General features: G+C 33.2%; 2 protein-coding genes across 2 annotated transcripts in view; one reads left to right on the top strand and one right to left on the bottom strand.

Moving 5' to 3' along the window:
- Nucleotides 1–21,624, bottom strand: part of LOC109861097 (HIV Tat-specific factor 1 homolog) — a 28,546-nt gene extending 6,922 nt beyond the window's left edge. The window contains exons 1-2 of the mRNA XM_020440613.1: nt 21,471–21,624; nt 20,331–21,066 (exon numbers count right to left, since the gene is read on the bottom strand). Coding sequence (XP_020296202.1) covers nt 20,331–21,035 — 705 coding nt within the window. The 5' untranslated portion in view covers nt 21,036–21,066; nt 21,471–21,624. The remainder of the gene's footprint in view (nt 1–20,330; nt 21,067–21,470) is intronic.
- On the top strand, nt 9,961–18,940 carry LOC109861098. The gene is made up of 5 exons (XM_020440614.1): nt 9,961–10,307; nt 16,347–16,622; nt 16,730–16,963; nt 17,083–17,284; nt 17,471–18,940. Exons 1-5 carry the CDS (start codon nt 10,271–10,273, stop codon nt 17,715–17,717), a joined length of 996 nt encoding a protein of 331 aa, XP_020296203.1. The 5' UTR covers nt 9,961–10,270; the 3' UTR covers nt 17,718–18,940.
- Nucleotides 21,625–21,850: the final 226 nt, after the last annotated feature.

The raw sequence follows: 21,850 nt of genomic DNA, 5'->3' as shown, positions 1-21,850 counted from the left end.
GAGGCTTTTTATATTCTAATCAGTACATATTCTTATCAATATTACTATTTAGAGGATTTTCCTCTTAAAATAAGAAACTCTTCTTGGCGCCTATTTTAGTATAAAATATACTTAAAGTAAGTGGGACATCCTCAAAACAAGAATACAATTTTTTCGGTGTATTATTTCACGCCATCTTCATGTTCGTAAAAATATTGAAAATATTCTCGCGCGTGCATATAGAAAATAAAAATATTAAATAACACAACCGTTTGTGATTATATATATTCGCCAATAATTGCTAGATTGCACTAAGATGTGGATTCGTAAGTGTGTCGCTGTTACGAAAAAGAAATATTTTGAAAGTGTAAGAGTTTAGAGCGCGACTGAACTTTTCTAAGTGTACGTAATCCCGCGTACGTGTATATGTGTATATATACTATATGTCTACTCGTGTATTTTTGGGCGTCCATGAGTACACTCGGATGTGACAATGGTTTCGAGTGGGCGAGCGCGAAACTTCCTTCTCTACGTGCGACGCACGTAAGTGTTCAACACATTCTCCAGTCAGACATAGAAAAGATAGCGCAAACATTAAATACGGTATTGACAAACAATTACCGTATTTGAATATTTACGAGACTATTTTTGGACTATTTTTTTTTTTTTCTAAAAAAATCGTTGCGAAAAAGAACTCTATTCAAACACAACACAATAAAAAAATACGAAAAAAATCCAAACAGGTGAGAAACAAATGTTTAAACTCATCAAAATTCTCACCGAAAACCACGAAAATTGTACACTAATAGACACGCGAACAACGTCATCGTTTACAAAAAAAAAAAAAAATAAAAAACATTTTTACGACGCGATCGCAAAGTTCTGAGAAGAGGTGCTCGAAGAAATTCCGCAATTAAATGTAAATTTCTCCGAATATTTTATATATATATATGATGTAGCACAGCTGTGGTTCCTTTCGTTCCACATGCGCGTATCGCGGTGTAATAATACACGAGGAAGCTACACGTGACCGGAATGTCGAGTGTTTAAATGTGTGTACAGAAAATGATGCCGACGACGGATGATGTAACGATATGAGACAAGTCCCTCTCTTGTAACTGTGAACCCTGAAAAAAAAAAATAAACTTAGATTTCCCGCTTTGCTCTCGATATCTCGAAGAAGATCGAGAAACCAAGTGGTATATTTATTCCAGGAAGCATTCGGTTCGGAGACTCGCGATAATTTACTGCCGACCTACTTTTAAGCAAAATTCCTAGATTCTAGAGTGATTCGTCGCTTCTTCGCTTCTCCACCGTTCGATCGAACGGTTAAAATTGAGAGTTTGTGTGTACGATCCGCAAATACTCGCAACACAATCGCGGTTTTAATATATAAGAGTCGTTTGTTATTACCGGTGTTATTAATAGTTCACTTTAAAGAACGCGAGATTTTTTTTGATTTCGCAATTGCAGCACTCCCATGTTTCTGGCCACGTCAGAATTTCAAACCTCAAGGATACATACTCCCAATGTGCGAGGAATAAGAAATCTCTCTCTCTCGTGTAACACACCTTAAGAATCTGCGGACATAAAGGGCCTCGGCCGTTCCTTTGATGCGTCACTCTACACAACACCCACGCGGCCAGACAGGTTTCAAGGTTTCAATCTTTTTTTCTTTCAACGTGTCTCTGCACGCGTTCGGCCCTGCACCCTGGCTAGGATGCAGACGAAGAATGACACGTCATCATTATATGATGACGTCCGAGAAATTCGGGAAGCGGTTAAAAACGGGAGATTTTCCGTCTCGATTTTTTGTTGCGCCAACAATACAATAAGCGAACACTTTGTCTTTCTCGCTAAAAACAGAAGCTTATGTCCTCATTGCGATTGTTATTCTCCTTGGGTTAGAGTCTAAAGGTACAGATTTGGATAAATAAGTCGTTAAGCATGTGTCAAAAAAAAAATTAGTTACCACAATCATACAATTTTTATGAGTTTTTTCGTCTTTCTTATCTCTATTTCTTATTCTCTATTATTAGCTTCCGAGAATTTACGTAAGTTGATTCTCCAAATCAACGTATGATCTTACCCCGTCCTCCTGTGCGAGGCGTAAAACGAAGAAAATTCAAAGCAGCTAATCGTGGATGCTGAACAGATAACGCGTAAAGTAGCAATCTACCTAGTTGACACACAACGGCGATCACATTACTCGCTTTTATACGATTCTTTTTCGAGTGACGGTCGCGGATATAAAAACGGCCAATCGGAAACTCGACTTATTCGTCATAAACTCTTCGACCACCCAGAGACGGATTGGCTCTCGCGCGGTCATCTCTCGCAGCCTGTGTGTTAGATCACTGCAATTACGGGTATACCCTTGCGTTCAGTTCACGTTAAAATTACACATGTTTCTTCGGTCGAATGTACACGAACGTAACACGTTACCATCATCATCAATACGGGCGTACAGTCACAACGAGAAATAACATCCCGTCCGACAGCTTTCAGATTATATTGAGTTTCTTTCACAACGACACGATAAACGACACGTGCTTATATATACGTGTTATATATATATATATATGTTTACATATAAATTGCCACGGTAAAAGCAGCCGCATTTGTTAAAGAATTTTATACGATCGCCTCTCCGTCTACCAACTTGACGCTGATTGGTAAGTGGCACTCTCGTTTTACTCACGCGGTTACTCAGTTACTCAGAATACGTAACTAAGAATACGTAAATTGAACATTTGCGCGAACATTCCGCTTGCAAAAATATCTGATCCGAAGACCGAAACTTTCTTTAGAAAATAGAATGCGTTCACCGAAAAAATTGTATTCTTGTTTTGTGAGGATATCCCACTTACTTTAAGTATATTTTATACTAAAATAGGCGCCAAGAAGAGTTTCTTATTTTAAGAGGAAAATCCTCTAAATAGTAATATTGATAAGAATATATACTGATTAGAATATAAAAAGCCTCTATAGAAAACCATATATATCTCACTATCGCGCGCGAAAAAGACTATATTCTTAAATTAAGAATATATTCTTAAATAAAGAATATATTTTTAATTTCAGAAGAATATCATCTAAAATCTTTAAGAAGATTTTTTAGGTATAAAATCTTCTACTTATAAGAATATAATTTTTTCGGTGTTCCCTTACGAAAAAGAACTACTGGCAGTAATATATTGCGGCAGTGGTACGAAAAAATTACTGGCATTTTGTGTAATTGCCAGTAATATTCTCAAGTGATTCCTGTAATATCTAATAATATTCTTATGTGATTGTCAGTAATATTTATATTACTGACTTTATTTATATGTAATCGGCAGTAGTTCTTTTTCGTAAGGGTTGTGGCGCAATTTCTTTTTTTTTTTATGACGCAATTGTGTACATGCGTCGGTTCACATTTGATGAGATAATTTAAAATATCACGTTGTTGTACTCGTCAAATGATGAATGAACGTAAAACGTTCGATATATATGTGTGTGTACACATATATATATATAAATCTTGGAAGCTCTCGTTTATCTGGGTGTAACGTTTGATTAATGACAGATGACAAGATTTTGAAGCGCTATATATCATCATTATTACGAGATCTCTCTTTCTCTCTGCTCCCAACAAGCTACGAAATAAATACTGACGTTCCCTCTCTCTAGGCAACTATAGTTAGCCGACGTCTATTATCATTGTCGTACTGGCCCGAAGCCAAATTTCTTACCGAGATGCATCGAATACCGCGTGGCCCGCGCACGCGACACAAATATTCACCGAAACTCTTTTTAAAATCAAATTAAATAAGAGATTATTTATTAAATTTATTTAATCAATTGCAAGAATGAAACAAAACAAAAAAAAAGACGCTTTTCAAACGAGAAAATTACAGTTACTTCTCTTTCTCTTTTTTTTTTTCCACCACTTGGCCTTTGCAGCATCGCAAAGTAATTTTGTTTTTAGAATATTTCGCATTCCGGTCGCACTGAAAGTTTCCGCGACTATGAAGAGACAAGCTGAAGTGCAAAGCTAAGGGAATTTGAAGAAGGTTCGAGAGATCCTCTTTCCGAGAGAGAGAAGCTGTCGGATGAAAATTTCCATTGGCGACAATTTACAAGTTCCGTTATCTAATGAGAAAATTTCTCAAGCGCGATATTACAGCACTTTATCTCATCTCCTTCGTTTCTTTTTTTAAATTGTTTTAAATTTCTGAACACAAGAGTAAAATAATAAACGTACACCGAAAAAATTACATTCTCGTAAGTAGAAGATTTGATACTTAAAAAATCTTCTTAAAGATTTTAGATGATATTCTTCTGAAATTAAGAATATATTCTTTATTTAAGAAAATATTCTTAATTTAAGAATATAGTCTTTTTCGATAGTGAGATATATATGTTTTTCTATAGAGGCTTTTTAATTTCTAATCGGTATATATTCTTATCAATATTACTATTTAGAGAATTTTCCTCTTAAAATAAGAAACTCTTCTTGGCGCCTATTTTAGTATAAAATATACTTAAAGTAAGTGAGATATCCTCAAAACAAGAATACAATTTTTTCGGTGTATTACAGCACACCATGGTGCGTCAACGTTGAGGCGATTTAAAAGATATTGTAAGAGCGAAACGAGAACGATACGTGCACTGCACGCTTCTCAGACACAGGGTCAGACTGAATTATCATTAGAATGATTGCGGTTGGCGCTACGCCCACGCACTATTGACATTTAAGATAATGCGCTTGTCCCACTAATTTGCATCGCGCGAAATTCCAGAGATGAGTCAGCCAATTGCGCTGCTCGATAATCGCGCGCGATATATAAGTTTCATTTAATATTGTGATACCCGATTTATACGATGTGACGTTACGATCTCATCGGATCGCGTGTTATCGTGAAAAAAACACGCGCTAAAATTTTATCACCTAATTTTTTGCCCTACAAAATCACGAGATCTAGAAATTTATTTAAAAAAAAAAACCAATTACTATTATGTAATATTCAATAGCTTATTTAAAAAAACCAATTTAAAAAAAGCAAAATATAATTTAAATGCAAATGCAGAGATCGATAAGATAAAAGCGCCTTTCTCATTTCGAAGACACCAATATTCATCAAGAAAGTGATCTCTCTCTGTCTTTACACATCCCTCCGCTTAGATAATAAATCCACATCTGTCTTTTCTTAGAGCGCGATATATCTCGAGTGGTACCAGCCGCGGGTACCAGTTTCTCTCAAGAAGCGTATGTGTATTTCGGGATACATTTGCTTTGCGGATAAACGGTTAAACGAGAAAAGCCGCGGAGGATGTCGAATCTCGTCAAAAAGTATATATTATTTTTATTCATCGACGACGAGCGCAATAATCGACTCGAATTTTTACATCATCATTGAAATATCACAAACAAGATCTTTAAGTTTATCCGATTATCGACGATCAATTTATTTTTTTTTTAATTTTGTTTTTAAAACGAACAATCGCGCGAAACATCGCTATTTTCCGTCTCCAATTGGAAGATTGGCAGAACTTCCCTATATTTGGCGCGGGGCTCTCTCTCCTTTTCTCTACGACGTCGCGCATTGCGAACGCATGTGCGTGCGTGCGCGCGCGCGCGCGCGCGGCACATTTTGCAAAACCGGTTTCCGGGATTCCACAAGGTCTGCGCACGAGCGCGCACGGGAGCGCTCGTAAAAAAAATTGCCATCTTGCTTTTCGTTGTTTTTTTTGTCGGCGAGAACGAAACCTTCCTCCTCTTCTTCCTGAATCCCGGCGGCGCAATTAGGAACTGTTAACGCGCTTCGGAATTCAACTTTAACGACAGACGTCGCGAAAGTTATGACTACGCAAATTGCAGATTCGCGTCGGCCGAAGTTTCCGCCTAATAAAAACCAATGATATGAATGAATACGAACGTCAACGGGGGGATATAATTCGTGCCGCACGGTGCCTTTTAGTTGGTCTTTCAGCGACTACGTACGTAACACAGCGCGACGTCATACGACCAAGAACAAAATGTTACTCTCTCTCCTCTCTCTTTTAAACTCTCCTTCAGGAGAAATAAAAGTCATTATTTCATTACAAGTAGGTTTTACAAATCGGCATATCAAATGTTCCATCTACACGTTCTTAAGAATGTAAGTTCCATACCATAAGGCGCGCACCTGACCTTCCTGTTCTTTCGAAAGCACTGTGATCGTTCCCTTTCGCGGCAAATGTACGTAAGAAGAAGAACGCACTTGTTGTTCGCAGATTCTAGTCGGGATTCAGTCTACCGCGGAGATCAAAGATCTCCAGCGAATTCTCGATCGCGCGTTTTAATTGCAGCAATAAAAAAATAAATATCAATACTTTACGTACAAGTACTAGGTTTTTGTTGAAGTTACTTTTTTTTGAAAGCACTCTCAAAACCCTTTGTATCACTAAATTTGCAGAATTTTTGCTTTCCGCGCGGACATTTTCTTCCGTTCTTCGAAAAAACACCTTGTTATATCATCTTATCCGCTTTGGAAAACACCGTGTCTGAAATACAATACGATTGCTGCTGATTCGTGGTTATGATTTCATTCGATTGCAAATGTTTAATTTGAAACAATTTGACCGTCAAAGTGTCAAATCTCTCTGTGCGTGAAAATAAAACTATAAATATTAAACTTATACTAACCACGAGAGAGAAAGATAGAGAGATGTATAAAATTTAATTTAACAAGTATTTAATAATAACCCCCCCTGCGATAAGTATTTTGAATTAATGGAAAGTAATTTTTATGTAGCATATAATAATGTAGTATTTTTATGATATAATTAGATACTTAAGTTTAATTTTGCGTTTTTTTTTAACAGATATCTTGTAAAGAAACAAATACTACTTCTAATAATAAATCGGATGGGTTTCTTGGAATTAAAAAATTACGATTGGAATTATCTGCAAAACACACAAGTATTGTTGTTCCTTCTGAAAATCCTACACCGAAAAAATTGTATTCTTGTTTTGAGGATATCCCACTTACTTTAAGTATATTTTATACTAAAATAGACGCCAAGAAGAGTTTCTTATTTTAAGAGGAAAATCCTCTAAATAGTAATATTGATAAGAATATATACTGATTAGAATATAAAAAGCCTCTATAGAAAAACATATATATCTCACTATCGAAAAAGACTATATTCTTAAATTAAGAATATATTCTTAAATAAAGAATATATTTTTAATTTCAGAAGAATGTCATCTATAAAATCTTTAACAAGATTTTTTAAGTATAAAATCTTCTACTTACAAGAATATAATTTTTTCGGTGTATTCTTATTGAAATTAAGTTTGAGAGAAAGAGAGATAGTTTTTATTTATATATTAAATTGTTCAAGATGAGGAAGAAGCATAAAAATCAATGACGTAACACTTTTACATATAGCTGCTTTGACGTATTAGTATGCTGATATAATCATGTGAAGATATAGATATCCTGAGCTATAAACTGAATCACTGGCATCATCACCATAATGCCTGTGACGCGCAATATCTAGAATTACTTGAATCTGTCAATCACTCTGTTGTGATTTCAGGCACGCAGTCGTCAGCCCACCCCAAATTGCAATTCCGCGAATTGCAGCATTCCCGTTGTATCTTTCAAAGCATCAGGAATGCACAAATGAATCGCCGTCATAGTATTGCCCGAACGTGGGCCTCATCCCTATCGTTACTCTCGAAACATGTAGTCTATCTAAATAAAAAGTAAAAAATAAAAATTTCGTACTTTAATGTCAAATGTGTGTAAAATACGTGACTGCCAACATTTTCGTAAAACAAATGAGTACATTTCATCAAAGAGTTAAAACTATTATTTTCTACTACGCTTTGTATGATTTCAAATTGCTTTATTAAATATATCGAATATTTTACGTTCCTTGTTTGTGTGCAGTAATTATTATCGAGTTTTGACATTTGATTTATTTGATATATATCGTATATATATTTGAGACGATATAAAAAACAAAATTATTATAGTCATTTGACCGTATGTCAGAATGTTTTAAATGTTATCAATTTTTCAAATTTTTAAACTCGACCTTGTCTCGGTCAAAAATAAAAACAACACATTTCTTATGCAAAAACTTTATATATAAATATATTTATATATATATAAATTATATTATTTTATATGTATATATATATATATATATATAATCTACACATTTATATATATATATATATATATAATCTACATATTTGACTCGTTGAGGACTTCGCTCTTTTCGCTTTATCTGGTTTTTTGCAAAAGAGTGCGATGTAAAAAAATCTGTTAAGACTAGCAAAATTTAACTCGATAAAAAAGAATCGTCTTTTCGCTTTAAAAGCATCTGTTTAAATTTCTGCTTACTTTTTGCTATCATATTTTAATCACCTCGTTCGGACATTAACGTCTCGAAAGATATTATCGGGCAGATAGGCATTAATGCACCCAATTGGCAGCTTGCCATTAAACAAAAATTGTATCGTCTGGCCAGCTCATATGATATTCTAGCAGTATACTTTACACACACGCTCGATTCGCACAATCGTCTCATGCTTTCATAACTACTTTTACATAATTTTTCCCAATGTATACAGGAAGTGTAATTTTGTGTCAACAACAAAATCATTTATATCAACTTTATACACGGTGATAATACTGTCAATAATGTGTTGTCACTATCAATAAATTATATTTATTGATATTGACAGTATTTTTTATTGATCACGAAGCTCGTATGTTTACAATTCCTTTGATAGTTACAATTTTTAATAAATTATTAATTATATCTATCAAGCAATATTAACAACTGATGGTATAGTTGTTATATATAAGATCCATAATTATTCACACGCTTCTAATTTCAAACGATAATCGTAAACATACAACAAACATTTTTTTCCTTATATCATTTTTTATTTTATTTAGCAACTTTGTGTTGCAACAACACACCAAACACACAAGAAACCAATAACTTGTGAGTTTTACACGATATTTACACAATTCCTATTGCGCGTTTTTTCTATAAATCTCTTCAAAACTTCGTTTATTATAAAAAATGTAACAATAATTTACAATAGATTTTATTTCCCTCATTTCTTCGCTTTTAACTCTACTTTATGATACTAATATCGAGCACACAATGTGAACACTTTAAGCTCGTTGACGTGCAATTTCTTAAACGTTTCGCGGTTACAACGCACAGCTGCGTTTTGTGAGAGTTTGTTCAACAATTTCTATATCCGTTGGCAACGTAATTACCGCACGCTCTGCGCTTTTTAATTTTGTGTATCTATATCCTTGAGTCTATATCTATATCCTAAGCAAGTAACAATGATATTATGCAGAACGCGTAGCTTTGTAAATTACCTTTTACGCGTTTGTATGCAATCAACAATAAATTCCAATGTTTGTTCTCGCAATTAGAAATCGAAGTATAAACCATCAAGAAGAGAAGTATAAAAACATTCGGTTTTAGCAAATAAAACTTTTCGTTTAAAACTTCTGCAATTGCGTCATTTTTCAAGAAAATGTAAAGCACACAAGTTTGACATCGCATATCGCGCCCACATTAGTCAAACAATTAACTCCGTTGTATACGCGAACCACTGTTTCACACGCATCAAAATTTTTCTCGCAGATACATTATCCGAACTGTGAAAATAAAAAATAAGCAGAAAATGCAAAACCAAACATTAAATAGGCAAAAACATGCCATCAGTTATCTCGACAAGTAACCGCGCGCAAAGCGCATTCGAAAAAAAAACCATGATGCATAAATTACGTTTTTTTTTTTTTTTTTTTTTTTATGACAAATCTGTTGATTTTTCAGTCAAAAAAAAGAAATGATGGCGGTGGCATGTGACGACACAGGGGAGGCGCGAGAGAATTCCGCTCGTAAGCTCGGAGCGCGCGAAGGTACGCGCCGAGCGGAATGGAAGCGGCGGCTTCAGTCAGCCGCGAACCTTCGCCGTAGAACGATCTTCGTGTCTGGATCGACTTAGTCCGGATATCTTCTATATTGATCGATAAGATTTGAGATTTTCATAGAAAAAGAAAAGAGAAAAGAAAAAAAAAAAACTTTAATTGGCGCTGAATTTTCTTTTCGTCTTGCGGTCTATATACGCGGACTTCGCGTAATGATTCTTACGAACCGATGTGCAAAATCGGAAGAGACGTGAGGTTCAAGGAACGAGAATGAGGACGATCTTGCACGTGCATCGCAGTCACTGTATCAAATACTTCGGGGAATAAATACGACGTGTCGGGTAATCATGTGGAAGTGTTGGATCCTGTTTCTATGCTTCGCAGGTAATTTATCCTTTCCGTGCAAAGTGGATTAAGCAAATTGGCGGGCGAGAGCGAAATTTTAATGAGCGGGAAGATTCGAGATTAATGTGACGCGAAATGTGTTACAGAGAGCGGTGGTAAAAATACGGGAAGAATAATAGTAAGTTAAAAAAAAAACAAATAGAAAAATAATAACTATTTCTCTTTCTGTGCACTGTGAATATTTATAACAATTTGCGAAAAATTGTTACAAATATTTTTGTATTGCATAAAACCATATACCGGCAATTAGATGTGTGTGTGTGTGTGAAAATACTTCGAACATGTTATACAAGTTTTGGATTCATAAAAAAACAATTGCATTCAATGATATTGAAATAAAACGTAGAAATAAACAATTGTGTACATATTAATGTCCACAATGTAAATTTCCTTCTGCCAAATGGCTGTCAAAATTATAAAATTTATCAATACAAAAATGTCGTATTAAAAGTGTCTAAATTATAAATTTTCTTTAACAAACTTCAATTTTTGTAAATTGACAAGAAATCGGATTATTTTTAAAAAATATTAAATATTGTTAAAATTTTGCTGATATACACAAGATTATCGCTATCTCTTCTGTGAAGAGAACTTTGTTTTGATATTGATTGTGAGACACGGTTAAGATGGTTGTTTGTACAACCATAACTTGATTAAATATACTTCGTTAATCGACAGTAAATATAATAACAGATAGAACAGGAAGCTCCAAGGCGCAACATGCAAATTATCTGTATGAAGATTGTGAGATCATGTATGATTGTGTTGTTAACAATCAGCGTCACAATCTGACGTGTCACGCTTTATAAAAAGAAATCTTTCTTTTCTTATAAATTATACATAAAAAAATCAATTATATATAAAAATGATGTATAAAAATATCAAAGGTGCCGATCGTCAAAATCTTACGGAATTCTTCTCGACATTGTTATTATATAAGTAATTGAGAAAAGAAAGTAGATTACTGTACCGCAACGGTTTTTAAAGACGCGTTTAAGTTGTGTTAATTACATTTGTTTTGACCTTCTTTCTCATACACTCATACATTCATTCACTCATGCACACACATATATATATACGCACATATATATATATGTACACATGTTTCAATTAAAATTTTGTGTGTTTACCAGGAAAGAACCAAAAAAAAAAAAAAAACATCCTATAATAAAATTTAATAAAATTCTCAGACAGACTTTTATAAGCGGAATGCATGTTGCAAGGTGCATACTTTATATCGGTTATATGACATTTCTGCATGTGAGATTAACCAGCCTGCTGGTGAAACGAATATGTTGCGCAGACGGTTTCGTACGGAACGCGCGTACATTTTATTCGCGTTTTACCGTGTATTTTCCGTCGAAGGTAACGACAAAATGTAAATTAACTATTGAGGCGCACGTGCGCCTTCATCCAGACAGACAGACAGTTTCGGAACAGAGACGATCGTCTATATATTTTCACGATCGGAGATCTAAAAGAGACAGAATACTAACAATCACGTCAAGTTAAATCCGCGTCAGAAAAAAAAACAAACTAGGTCGTGACGAAACAATCGCAAGATTACGATTATAACAACACGAAATAAAAAAAAACTCGCAATTAGAAATTACGTAATGACGATATATAAAGTAGAGCACAATAGAGTATAATTTATAATTTTATTGGAAGCAACTCAAGTGTGAGTGTATATATCACTTGATATTTTTGCGATCGACTGCTAATTATACGGTTACAAATTATGCCGAGCAAAAATACTCTAATTAGCGGGAACTAATCAATTTTTTTTCCCCCCGCTAAATAAAAGCCAAAGGTTAACCACATAATTATTGACAATATTAGTCTTTCGCGATAAATTCTGGAAATATGAGAAGAACGTCCACCCAAGCAGTGTCGACGTTAACCTTGTGCTATAAGCGCTGTATGAATGAAAGTGTGTAAGTTATAGATAGCTAGAGAGAGATACACACTCTATATAAGTCGCGACTATCGATAACAGAATGATTTGCGCGAGACCTCTTCTTCTCGGAGGTTTATTGGTTACAGCGTAATACCAAATAAAAGTTACTGATAATAAGCAGAGAGAACGGAAATAATAAGTATACACATTTTGTGTGTGCAATTACATTTCTATTCCAACGAACACTATGGTTAACTCTGCTGAAAAAAAATGCTCCGCTAGACGGTTACGCAAATTCATCGATTATCGTTTTGCGCTATTTGCAATTTCATGGCACTTCCGACAAATGTACGACTATATATTTGCAAACTCATACAAAAAATGTTGCTACTGTGTACACACATATCTTCCTATTTTTTTTTTACATTCGTTCCGAATGGAAAAATATTATAAACGCGCTCTCGAGAGTTTATTTACTTATATAATTATCTATAATTTTATACTTTTTTTTTATAAACAGGAAAAAAAAATAATTTTACACACGATTTCTCCCGCTTATTGAACATTTACGCAAATAACCCGTCGTTATTTTTTTTTCACGCGGTATATCTCATTGTTAGCTTAGACGTTATTTCTGTATCAGTCAACAACACGGTTTGCGCACCTGTGATAAGAAGACGCATACGATTACGCAAGGATGATACATACACGCGAGTCTGCCAAGAAGAAGAAAATTTATTGGTCTTTGTTTACGCTAAAGAGAACATGATATTTGCCAGGGAAACAAGTTTCGTGACTCACATTTAAGTTCTCTTTAATATCGCAAGTCTAGTTTTTTATCTCAATATAAATGTGCGATATCGTAGGATATTAAATTTCGTCATAAATATACTCGCGTATTATATGCGGCATGTATGGCACAGATCAGAAAATCTGCAGACATTTCGAAAGAAGAAAGTTGAAAGGGCGTCACGACGTCAGACTTAAAAAGTTTTCAACTGAAACTCGATCTTCCTCACGGAATAAAATATACAGTAGCTATCTCGCTTGTTAGTTTCGCATTTCAAGTTGCATATTTGCAACGGCCCAAAGCGGTATCCATCTTTGGCGAGGTTCGCGTGTAGCTGGATGCGGTAGCGCGATGAAGATCTCCGACAAGAAACGTGTTTATCGTAATGGATTTTCTAACAGCTTCGTTAAAAGCGTTTTAAACGCGGAATAATTTTTGTTAACGGTTTATTAATTATACGTACGATTAAATATCGCACACTCCCTGCGCTAATTATAAATTATAATTTTTTTTTCCAACTGACAAATGTGTGTGTGTGTGTGTAGTATGTTACTTTCATCTATTGCAGTTAAATCTGAAATCGACTGCGTGGTATAATTAATAAAAATATAGATTGCGAGCAATTGAAAGTTTTTATTGTACGTGAAAACGTAGAATTACTACTATGTGATTCTGATTAAGGCGTCACTTACATATATGTGCAAACATAAAAACAACGTAAGTGAAACATGAATTTACATAAATCACACGTTGTTTTAATACGTGTTTCGTAAATTAATTGCGTGCGATTAACTTTTTAATATGCATAAAATGAAAAAATCTAAACTGTGTATTCTATATGCAGCGTTAAGCATCTTATTTGCACTTCTCACTCAGCTACGTAGGTAAAGATTCTATCAAAATCTATAAAAAATAATAATAAAAATACTATAATAATAAAAAATACTATAATAATAAAAATTGCACTTCTCACTCAGCTACGTAGGTAAAGATTCTATCAAAATCTATAAAAAATAATAATAAAAATACTATAATAACAATAAAAAAAAAAAAATAATAATAAAATAATAATAATAATGAATTTTAGTTATGACTGTAGAAGACCTTTAGACTGTTGTTTCTAATTCAATATTTTGTAATATACAAGTGTTTCTTTTCAGGAACTCTTTATAAATATAATAATTTAACAGTAAAACAGCTAAAGCTATGCAAATTTCTAATTAATTCACTTCGGGTCATTTATTATTCAGACTAAAACTGATATATATATATATATATATAAATCAAACCGGTTATACATTATCCTGATTTTTAAGTAAAGTTGGAAAGGCCTAACACGCGTTGGTTTTTCTAGTCTTTATCTTAAGTTTGCGTGTTCTGTAAAATCCTCGTAAAATTGATACGAACTGTGCGCAATAAAAATGTTTGCTGGTCCCCACGCGCGTAATTGTCGTGCGAAGAAGAATATTCCATGCTGAAAGATTGTGGTGAGAAAGAGATTCAAGAGTCTCTGGTATTTATTAAGACTCACTGGTATTTATTAATAGTCACATGATACTGGGTGACTATTATAGATGAAATTTCTAGTGAGAGACGTGCATGCTGCGGGATCGATTTATGCAACGATGACTCACGGACTTGAATTCGTGAATACTTAATCGAATACGTATATCGGACAATTACTGCTAATGTGTCGTGTGCGCCTTCATAATGAACTAAATTAATTTAAATTAATTTTGTCTCGAAAGTGTAAAAAAAAAAATCGTTTTTTAGAATCACAATTTTTTAAACTATTACGCGCGCTTGAGAGATGCTACATTTTAAGATGTCTCCACCTCTGACAGAATTCGATTACAAATAAGAATAGCTATTGCGTAATCATCCGTCAATATTATCATAAACAGAAGTGCTATTTATACTAATCTATTTCGTTCTCAAAAGATTCTCGTCACGCCCTAAAAGTTTCAATCAATCAAGTTATCTAATCCTCTGTAGGGAAATTGTGCAACATTATAATGAACACATATATATTCTTTTTTCTCTTCAATGATAAAACTAATATTATTTTGCGTTAGATAAAATATAGCTTGTAAAGTACAATAAAAAACTTAAGTACCTGTTTATAAAAATTTATTATGAAAAAACATTTTATACATAAGTGTGTGTGTGTGTGTGTGTGTGTGTGTGTGTGTGTGTGTGTGTGTGTGTGTGTGTGTGTTATACATGAGTACAAAGATAAAAATTAAGATTTACAGTTCATCACTAATTACAGAAATATGATGAATTCTATCGCGGGCTTTCTGTCACAAAACAAATCGTTCTTTTACACTTGAATATTACGTCTATGAGAATAAGGGCTTGAGTGCAATAGAAAAAATATTAGGAATAGGAATTAAAAACAGAGGTGTTAAATGTAATGCACAATGCGAAAACATAAAATATAACAAGTAATATGGATAATTGGCTGAAGCTATAGACTTTTTTGTTTAAAAAATATTCGAAGCCAAACATCACGCATTACATTATAAAATATAACATAAATGTATATAAATATAGGCTGTATATCATGCAGCCATGACATACCTCCTGTATTTATACGTTATATTTTAGTTTTTTTTTAGTGTATAGCACATTTAACTTTCATTTCTAATTCTTATTCCTAATATTTTTTCTATTGCGCTCAAACCTTAACGATGGGAAACTGTTATCATAGATAAACATAGAAAGTAATAATCTATTATGTGAGATAATATTTAATAATTTATGTTAATAATGATAAGTATGTGTCTGCTTAATCACGCGTGAATCGAAAGACGACACTTATATAATATAATGCATAAATTCGAAGGCCACGGAACAAAAATGTATTCATCCGAAACGAAACATCATAAGGTATGCACATAAATTATGACAAGTAAAACAGAAAAAATTAAGTATTATACAAACAATGGGTTTTATAACGGAAATATTGACAAAAAAAAGTTACAATTTAGCACCTTACTTTTTGTATTCTACAAAAAATAATTGAATCATTAATAATTGAATCACATTTGCAAGATGAAATTTTTCACCACAAACGACTGCACAATCAAGTCTGAGTCAAAATATTTAAATAGCTGTAAGTTTTTATGCAGCCGCGAATAAAAATATATTATCACTACAAATAATACAATACACAAAACACAATTGATTGAAAAATTACTCTTTGGTATATAAAGTCGAGATTTGCATAAATCTTGAAACCTAAGAAAATCCAAGATTTAGAGTTTGTTGCAATTTATTAAGAATACGCGTATGTGACGGATCTGTTTGTTGATTTTTTTTTTAGGTTTATCCACAGCTGTTTGGGACTCGCAAAATTTCGGAGCTAACTCCCGAGCGAGGAATCAATCTACGGCAGTGCGTCAGCACGAACCTGTGAGACGATTTGCATGTCCGGTAGGATTCTTTCGACTGAAACGATTTTGCTACTACTTGAGCGCGGGCACCGCACCTTGGAGAGAAGCGTACTTCCATTGCAAAGACAGAAACGCAACTCTGGCTATATTAGACAGAAATGGAAAGGACAAGATACTGAGAAAGTATTTGATGGGAGAACAATTCAGTGAGTACGAGCTGCTGTCAAATTGTTTTCGTTTCTGATTTTTGAACGTCGTATTATGTCGTATAATGTCAATCCGTCAATCTAACAATCAATGAAATATCCGATAGCAAAACTGGAGCGATGGATCGGTGGAATTTTTAACTGGCAACAAATGGCCTGGGAATGGGGTGTGACAGGTGAGAAAATGGTCTTTCAGAGTTTCGGCAAAGCCGAGACCGAGAAATCGGAGAAGTACGCCTGGCATTGTGTCATAATGGATCCCGCATTCAAATACAAGTGGAGTGCGAGAAGTTGTGTCGAACGGAAGTATTACATATGCGAAGTACCAGCTGGCCGTATAGGTGAGAGAGAGAGAGATACGCTGTGTAACACTTTCAGTAAAAAAAAAAAATAAAATTTTCCTACAATATGATCGATAACTGAATTCACTTTATGAATTTATTGTTCGTATCTCACGCAGTCAGGAGACGCAAGAAATCTGACATTTCTGCACCGCAAAACCAAAGATTAAAGCCCAGAAAGAAGGGCAAGAAATTTTCGGATGATCAGAAAAAATTAGACGGAAGAAAAAAAAGCCAAACTTGGAGAAGAAATTGGACGGACCAAAGAGCGAACCAGCAGTGGGCTCACGGTGTCAAATTGGGGTCACGACCGCCTTCTAAGTACTAATTTTGTCACGCTACATTTGTTTAGTATACATTATGCATGTGCGCGTGCGTATGTGTTCACTCGTCAAAAAAAAAAAAAAAAAAACATTTATATAACGTTTAAACCTTAGAAATATTTAATTATTAAAAAAAAACCTCTAACTTTTGCGATATATTAATAAATTTTTCATTTGTTGACAGCATCAAAGTCACGGAGCCCAGAGAACGTGCGCGACATCAGACCTTACGTTCAAACAGAACCCGCTTGCAACAACCTCCTGTGGTCAGGGTTGCTCAAGTGTTACCCCAAAGACGAAAATACGACGTTTTTCCGGACGGCGGATCTAACAACCATCAACCTCAGAATTTGGCGGATATGAATGTTCTATCGCAGTTCCACAGTAAAATAAATGATTTAGCACAAGAGGAAGTTTTACTCAAGCCTTGAGAGAAAAGTTACGTCTAAGCTAAGAGAAGAATTTAGGTTTCATCAAACAATTAGTTACGGCTGCGGCCACAAAGCTGCTCTGACATGACACACGCCGCTAAAAACAAGTATTAAAACGTAAAAAAGTTTCGTTATCACGAAACTTTCAAAGAAAAACTATTAATGCCATTTTACACTGTAACATACATATTATAATTACGGTTTGCTATTATATTAACAAATTTTGTATAACACACCTTGCGATCGACGACGCCGTGCGTGGAATACATATGTATCTCTCTTCGTCCCGACCAACGAGTTGGAAATTTATATTTTTGCGACATTTATATTGTGCGGCACAAGCAGCCATTCACTTTGGTTTAATTGAAAAACATCGTTTAAAAAAATCGATGAATATATTTTATATGATCGTATTTTTATTATAAATGTATTATTACAACATAAAAAAGTTTTTTCCCTTTCTCTAATCGTTCTGTGATCTTGTATTCTCTTTTCTTCCAAGAAAAACACTTTGCAAAATATTATATTGTTATAACAAACTTTTACAATAACAGAAAATGTCAAAAGTATTATTTCTGTTGCAAAAAACTCTTTGCTATGTGATCGATCTAAATGAGATTCGACGAAACATGATAAAATCAATCGGATCTTATGTAATAGACCTCGTTCGGTATTGCCTGACATTGCGCGCGCGCAAAGATTTGAGACATAATAAATAGAAGAATTGTGTGGTGCAACACATAGGTAATATACATCGATGTATATTAACTAACGCTTGTCTCAATAGCTTTTTTTTCTCTTATTCTTTCAGTCGTAATATCATTTTTCACTAAATTATTCATTACATTATGTCTCTCTATAAATTTGTTTATAGCGAGTGTATTGCTAAGTTGTGTATCGTAATGTTTTATGCGAGTTAAGTAGATAATTCATATTATATTCATTAAACACATCTCAAGCTCTATTTACATGTTTGTTTTGTCATCGTATGGCGTGACAAATTTGCATTGTATCAATTAAGCGTCACTTAAGCGTCAATTAAGCGTAACTAGCAAGGTTGCCAGTTTTTAAAATGAAAATGATAGATTGGAACACAACTGAAGAAAAAAAGTTATCCTACTTTGTAGTTTTTTTTATCTTTAACTATCAATATAATTGATACACAAAAAATCGAAACATTATGTATTATATATTAATATTTTATATTAATGTACACATGCACACTACACATACACACATATGTATATATAAAAAATAATATAAAAGAAAATAAAACTTTTTTGTAAACTTGTAAACTTTAGTAAACCTTAATAAAACTTTTATAAATTTTTATAAACTTTAATAATTTAACAGTTAATATAATAGTTTTTAATAATATATTCCTGTATATACATATATATATATACACATTTTATACTTATAATATTTTATTACTTTTTGCTGCTTATCACGTCTTTTATTATATCTAAATCTTTTTTTTAATCTCTTTTTGTTATTAAATATTTTTTAAATTCTTGACATGTTATAATTTTGTTTTATCATCAGTGCAGCTCACTAATGTATGTATAATGATAATAATAATATTTAAATATAAGTGTAATATTAATAATAGATTTTTGTTTTTGCTATAATCACAAATATATGGATTTTATAAAAGTATCTCTAATAGGCACATTTGTGCAATAATTGCACTAAAATGATTCGCCATAACGCAACAGTTTTGTCGAAATAAAAATTTGTAAATGATATTTGTCAAAAATTGCGAAAAAGTCGTTATGCATTTCTATAATATATATATATATATATATACATGAATTAAGTTGATTTCTTCGTATGCAATTATATTTCTACATATTTTAAACATCGCATAGCTGAAATTTTTTCCTCCAATTATTGGACAATTTCTTTTTGAAATTAATTTTGCAAATATACTGCTAAGATGATTCGCCATATCGTTATTCTTTTGCCGAAATAGTACTTGGAAAATAATTTTGCAAACAACTACAAATATTTTATAAAAGATCAATGTTTTTACATCTATTTCCTAAAACATTTCTGTATAATTGCAAATTACAATTTCAGTGCAAGATTTCGTCGCATAATTTTGTAAATGTTTTCCTATCAGGGTACATGAATTAAGTTGATTTCTTCATATGCAATTATATTTCTATATATTTTAAACATCGCATAGCTGAAATTTTTTCCTCCAATTATTAAACAATTTCTTTGTGAAATTAAGTTTGCAAATATACTGCTAAGATGACTCGCCATATCGTTATTCTTTTGCCGAAATAGTATTTGGAAAGTAATTTTGCAAACAACAACTACAAATATTTCAGAAAAGATCAATGTTTTTACATCTATTTCCTAAAATATGTCTGTATAATTGCAAATTACAATTTTAGTGCAAGATTTCGTCACATAATTTTCTAAATGGTTTCCTATCAGGAATGTAATTATAGAATTAGATAGAAAAGTAAAAAAGAGAGACAATACAAAACTCTCATTTTAATTTAGTATCTGTTTTTGTTTCATTGCTACGTTTGTAAGTGTACATGTATTTTTTACGTACGTATAAAGAAAAAAAAAAGAGTAAACTTCATATTATATTACCTTGATATAGGTGCAAAGAGCATCCCCTTTTGGTTCACCGTTGCTGTCTTTGTATAATTTGATCTTATCCTTGCCCTTCTCATCTCTTGCTATAAGGCCGCATTTAGTAAAGAGCTGAGTAAGCTCGTCTATAGTAATATCCAGAGGTAGACCAGAGACATAAATAGCTGTATTATGTGCCTCATCAACTTCGAACCAGGTTGGTGGTTCCTGAGCTTTCCGTTTTGCTTCTATTCTCTTCTGCTCTTTTTCTTCTTTGGTGTTTTTTTGTGGAAAAGGATGATTAAGTTTTAATTCTGTTGATTTCGGCTGTGATACACTGGTGTCGGTAAAACCATAATTCATCTGGTATCGTGCCATAAAGTCTTCGTCGACTTTTGGAAACCAAGCACTTTTCTCTTTATCCCAAAAGTACATACTGCCATCGTTTGGATCGGTATAAGTGTGTGTATCGTTTTCAAAACCAAAAACACCAGCTGCACTGAAATCAGGATTTCCCTTTTTTTCAGTTTTCTCAGAACTTTCTTTGTTATCTTTCTCATCTTTCACTATCCATTTATTGTTCTCTTGATCGAATTTGTACGTGACGTTTGTTGCTTTATCGGTATAAATGTAAGTTTGTCCGTCAAATTCATAGTTCTTCACAGAATCGTCTTGTTTATCTGATTCTTCCTTATGTTCTGCGATTGATTGTGCATCGGCCATTTTCAGTGATTAAACTAGTTCTATTATACAGCTGCAATATAAAATAATAATATTAGTGATAAATAAAGATTACTTATAAAATAGAGATATTACTTATAAATAGAGATTATAAAATAGAGATTACTTATAAAATAATAACTTTTTAATTACTGATATATTTGTTTATAATAAATGTTACAAAATAAAAAACTACATAGGTTATGTGAACGCTTTTGCGACGCACGTAAATAACATGACATTTTCTATTTCTGCTCACATTTTGAAATAATTTACTAGTGTTTAATTGCTCTCATATTCGTCAAATTAATTATTAATATATCATGTAAAGTTCGTAAAAATAAAATACAATTTGGAATATGTAAAATGAGATTAAAGATGCGAGGCAAAAAAACTCGCATCTTTAACGTGTTGCATTTATATCAATATTTTACTCACCGACAAGTTTCACAACGTTGTTGCACTAAATAATACTAAAATATTCACAAATTCACAGCAATTAATACAAACAATATTAACTTTTGAGATATGCGATTGACAAACCAATAGTTTGGTTTGATGCACATATGGCCATGGTATACAAAGTGTGCGTTCCGTTTCACGCATATGCGCGCATTTATCTATAGTACACGTCACGTATAGTATAGACAAATTCGCGCACATGCGTGAAACGGAACGCAGCTAAAGAAAGGTGTCCCATTGCGCATAATGTGGCGGTGGGTTATAATCTCAACCAATCAGAAATTGAGCTCATTTGCACCGCGCGATATAAACATGAAATACTGCGCATCCGTCGAAACGGGACACCTTTCCTTTTA

Source organism: Pseudomyrmex gracilis, unplaced genomic scaffold (assembly GCF_002006095.1).
Source record: "Pseudomyrmex gracilis isolate BER0280 unplaced genomic scaffold, ASM200609v1 scaffold_570, whole genome shotgun sequence".
In the NCBI taxonomy this organism is placed as follows: domain Eukaryota; kingdom Metazoa; phylum Arthropoda; class Insecta; order Hymenoptera; family Formicidae; genus Pseudomyrmex; species Pseudomyrmex gracilis.
The sequence above is the reverse complement of the archived record's forward strand: the minus strand, read 5'-3'. Positions and strand labels throughout refer to the sequence as shown.

What these genes read in the sequence shown, in the direction of transcription:
- LOC109861098 (XM_020440614.1), top strand. Translation starts at nt 10,271, where the DNA reads ATGTGGAAGTGTTGGATCCTGTTTCTATGCTTCGCAG. An exon ending in TTTGATGGGAGAACAATTCA is followed by an intron (nt 16,623 to 16,729) that starts GTGAGTACGAGC and finishes AATATCCGATAG; the next exon opens with CAAAACTGGAGCGATGGATC. An exon ending in AGTACCAGCTGGCCGTATAG is followed by an intron (nt 16,964 to 17,082) that starts GTGAGAGAGAGA and finishes TATCTCACGCAG; the next exon opens with TCAGGAGACGCAAGAAATCT.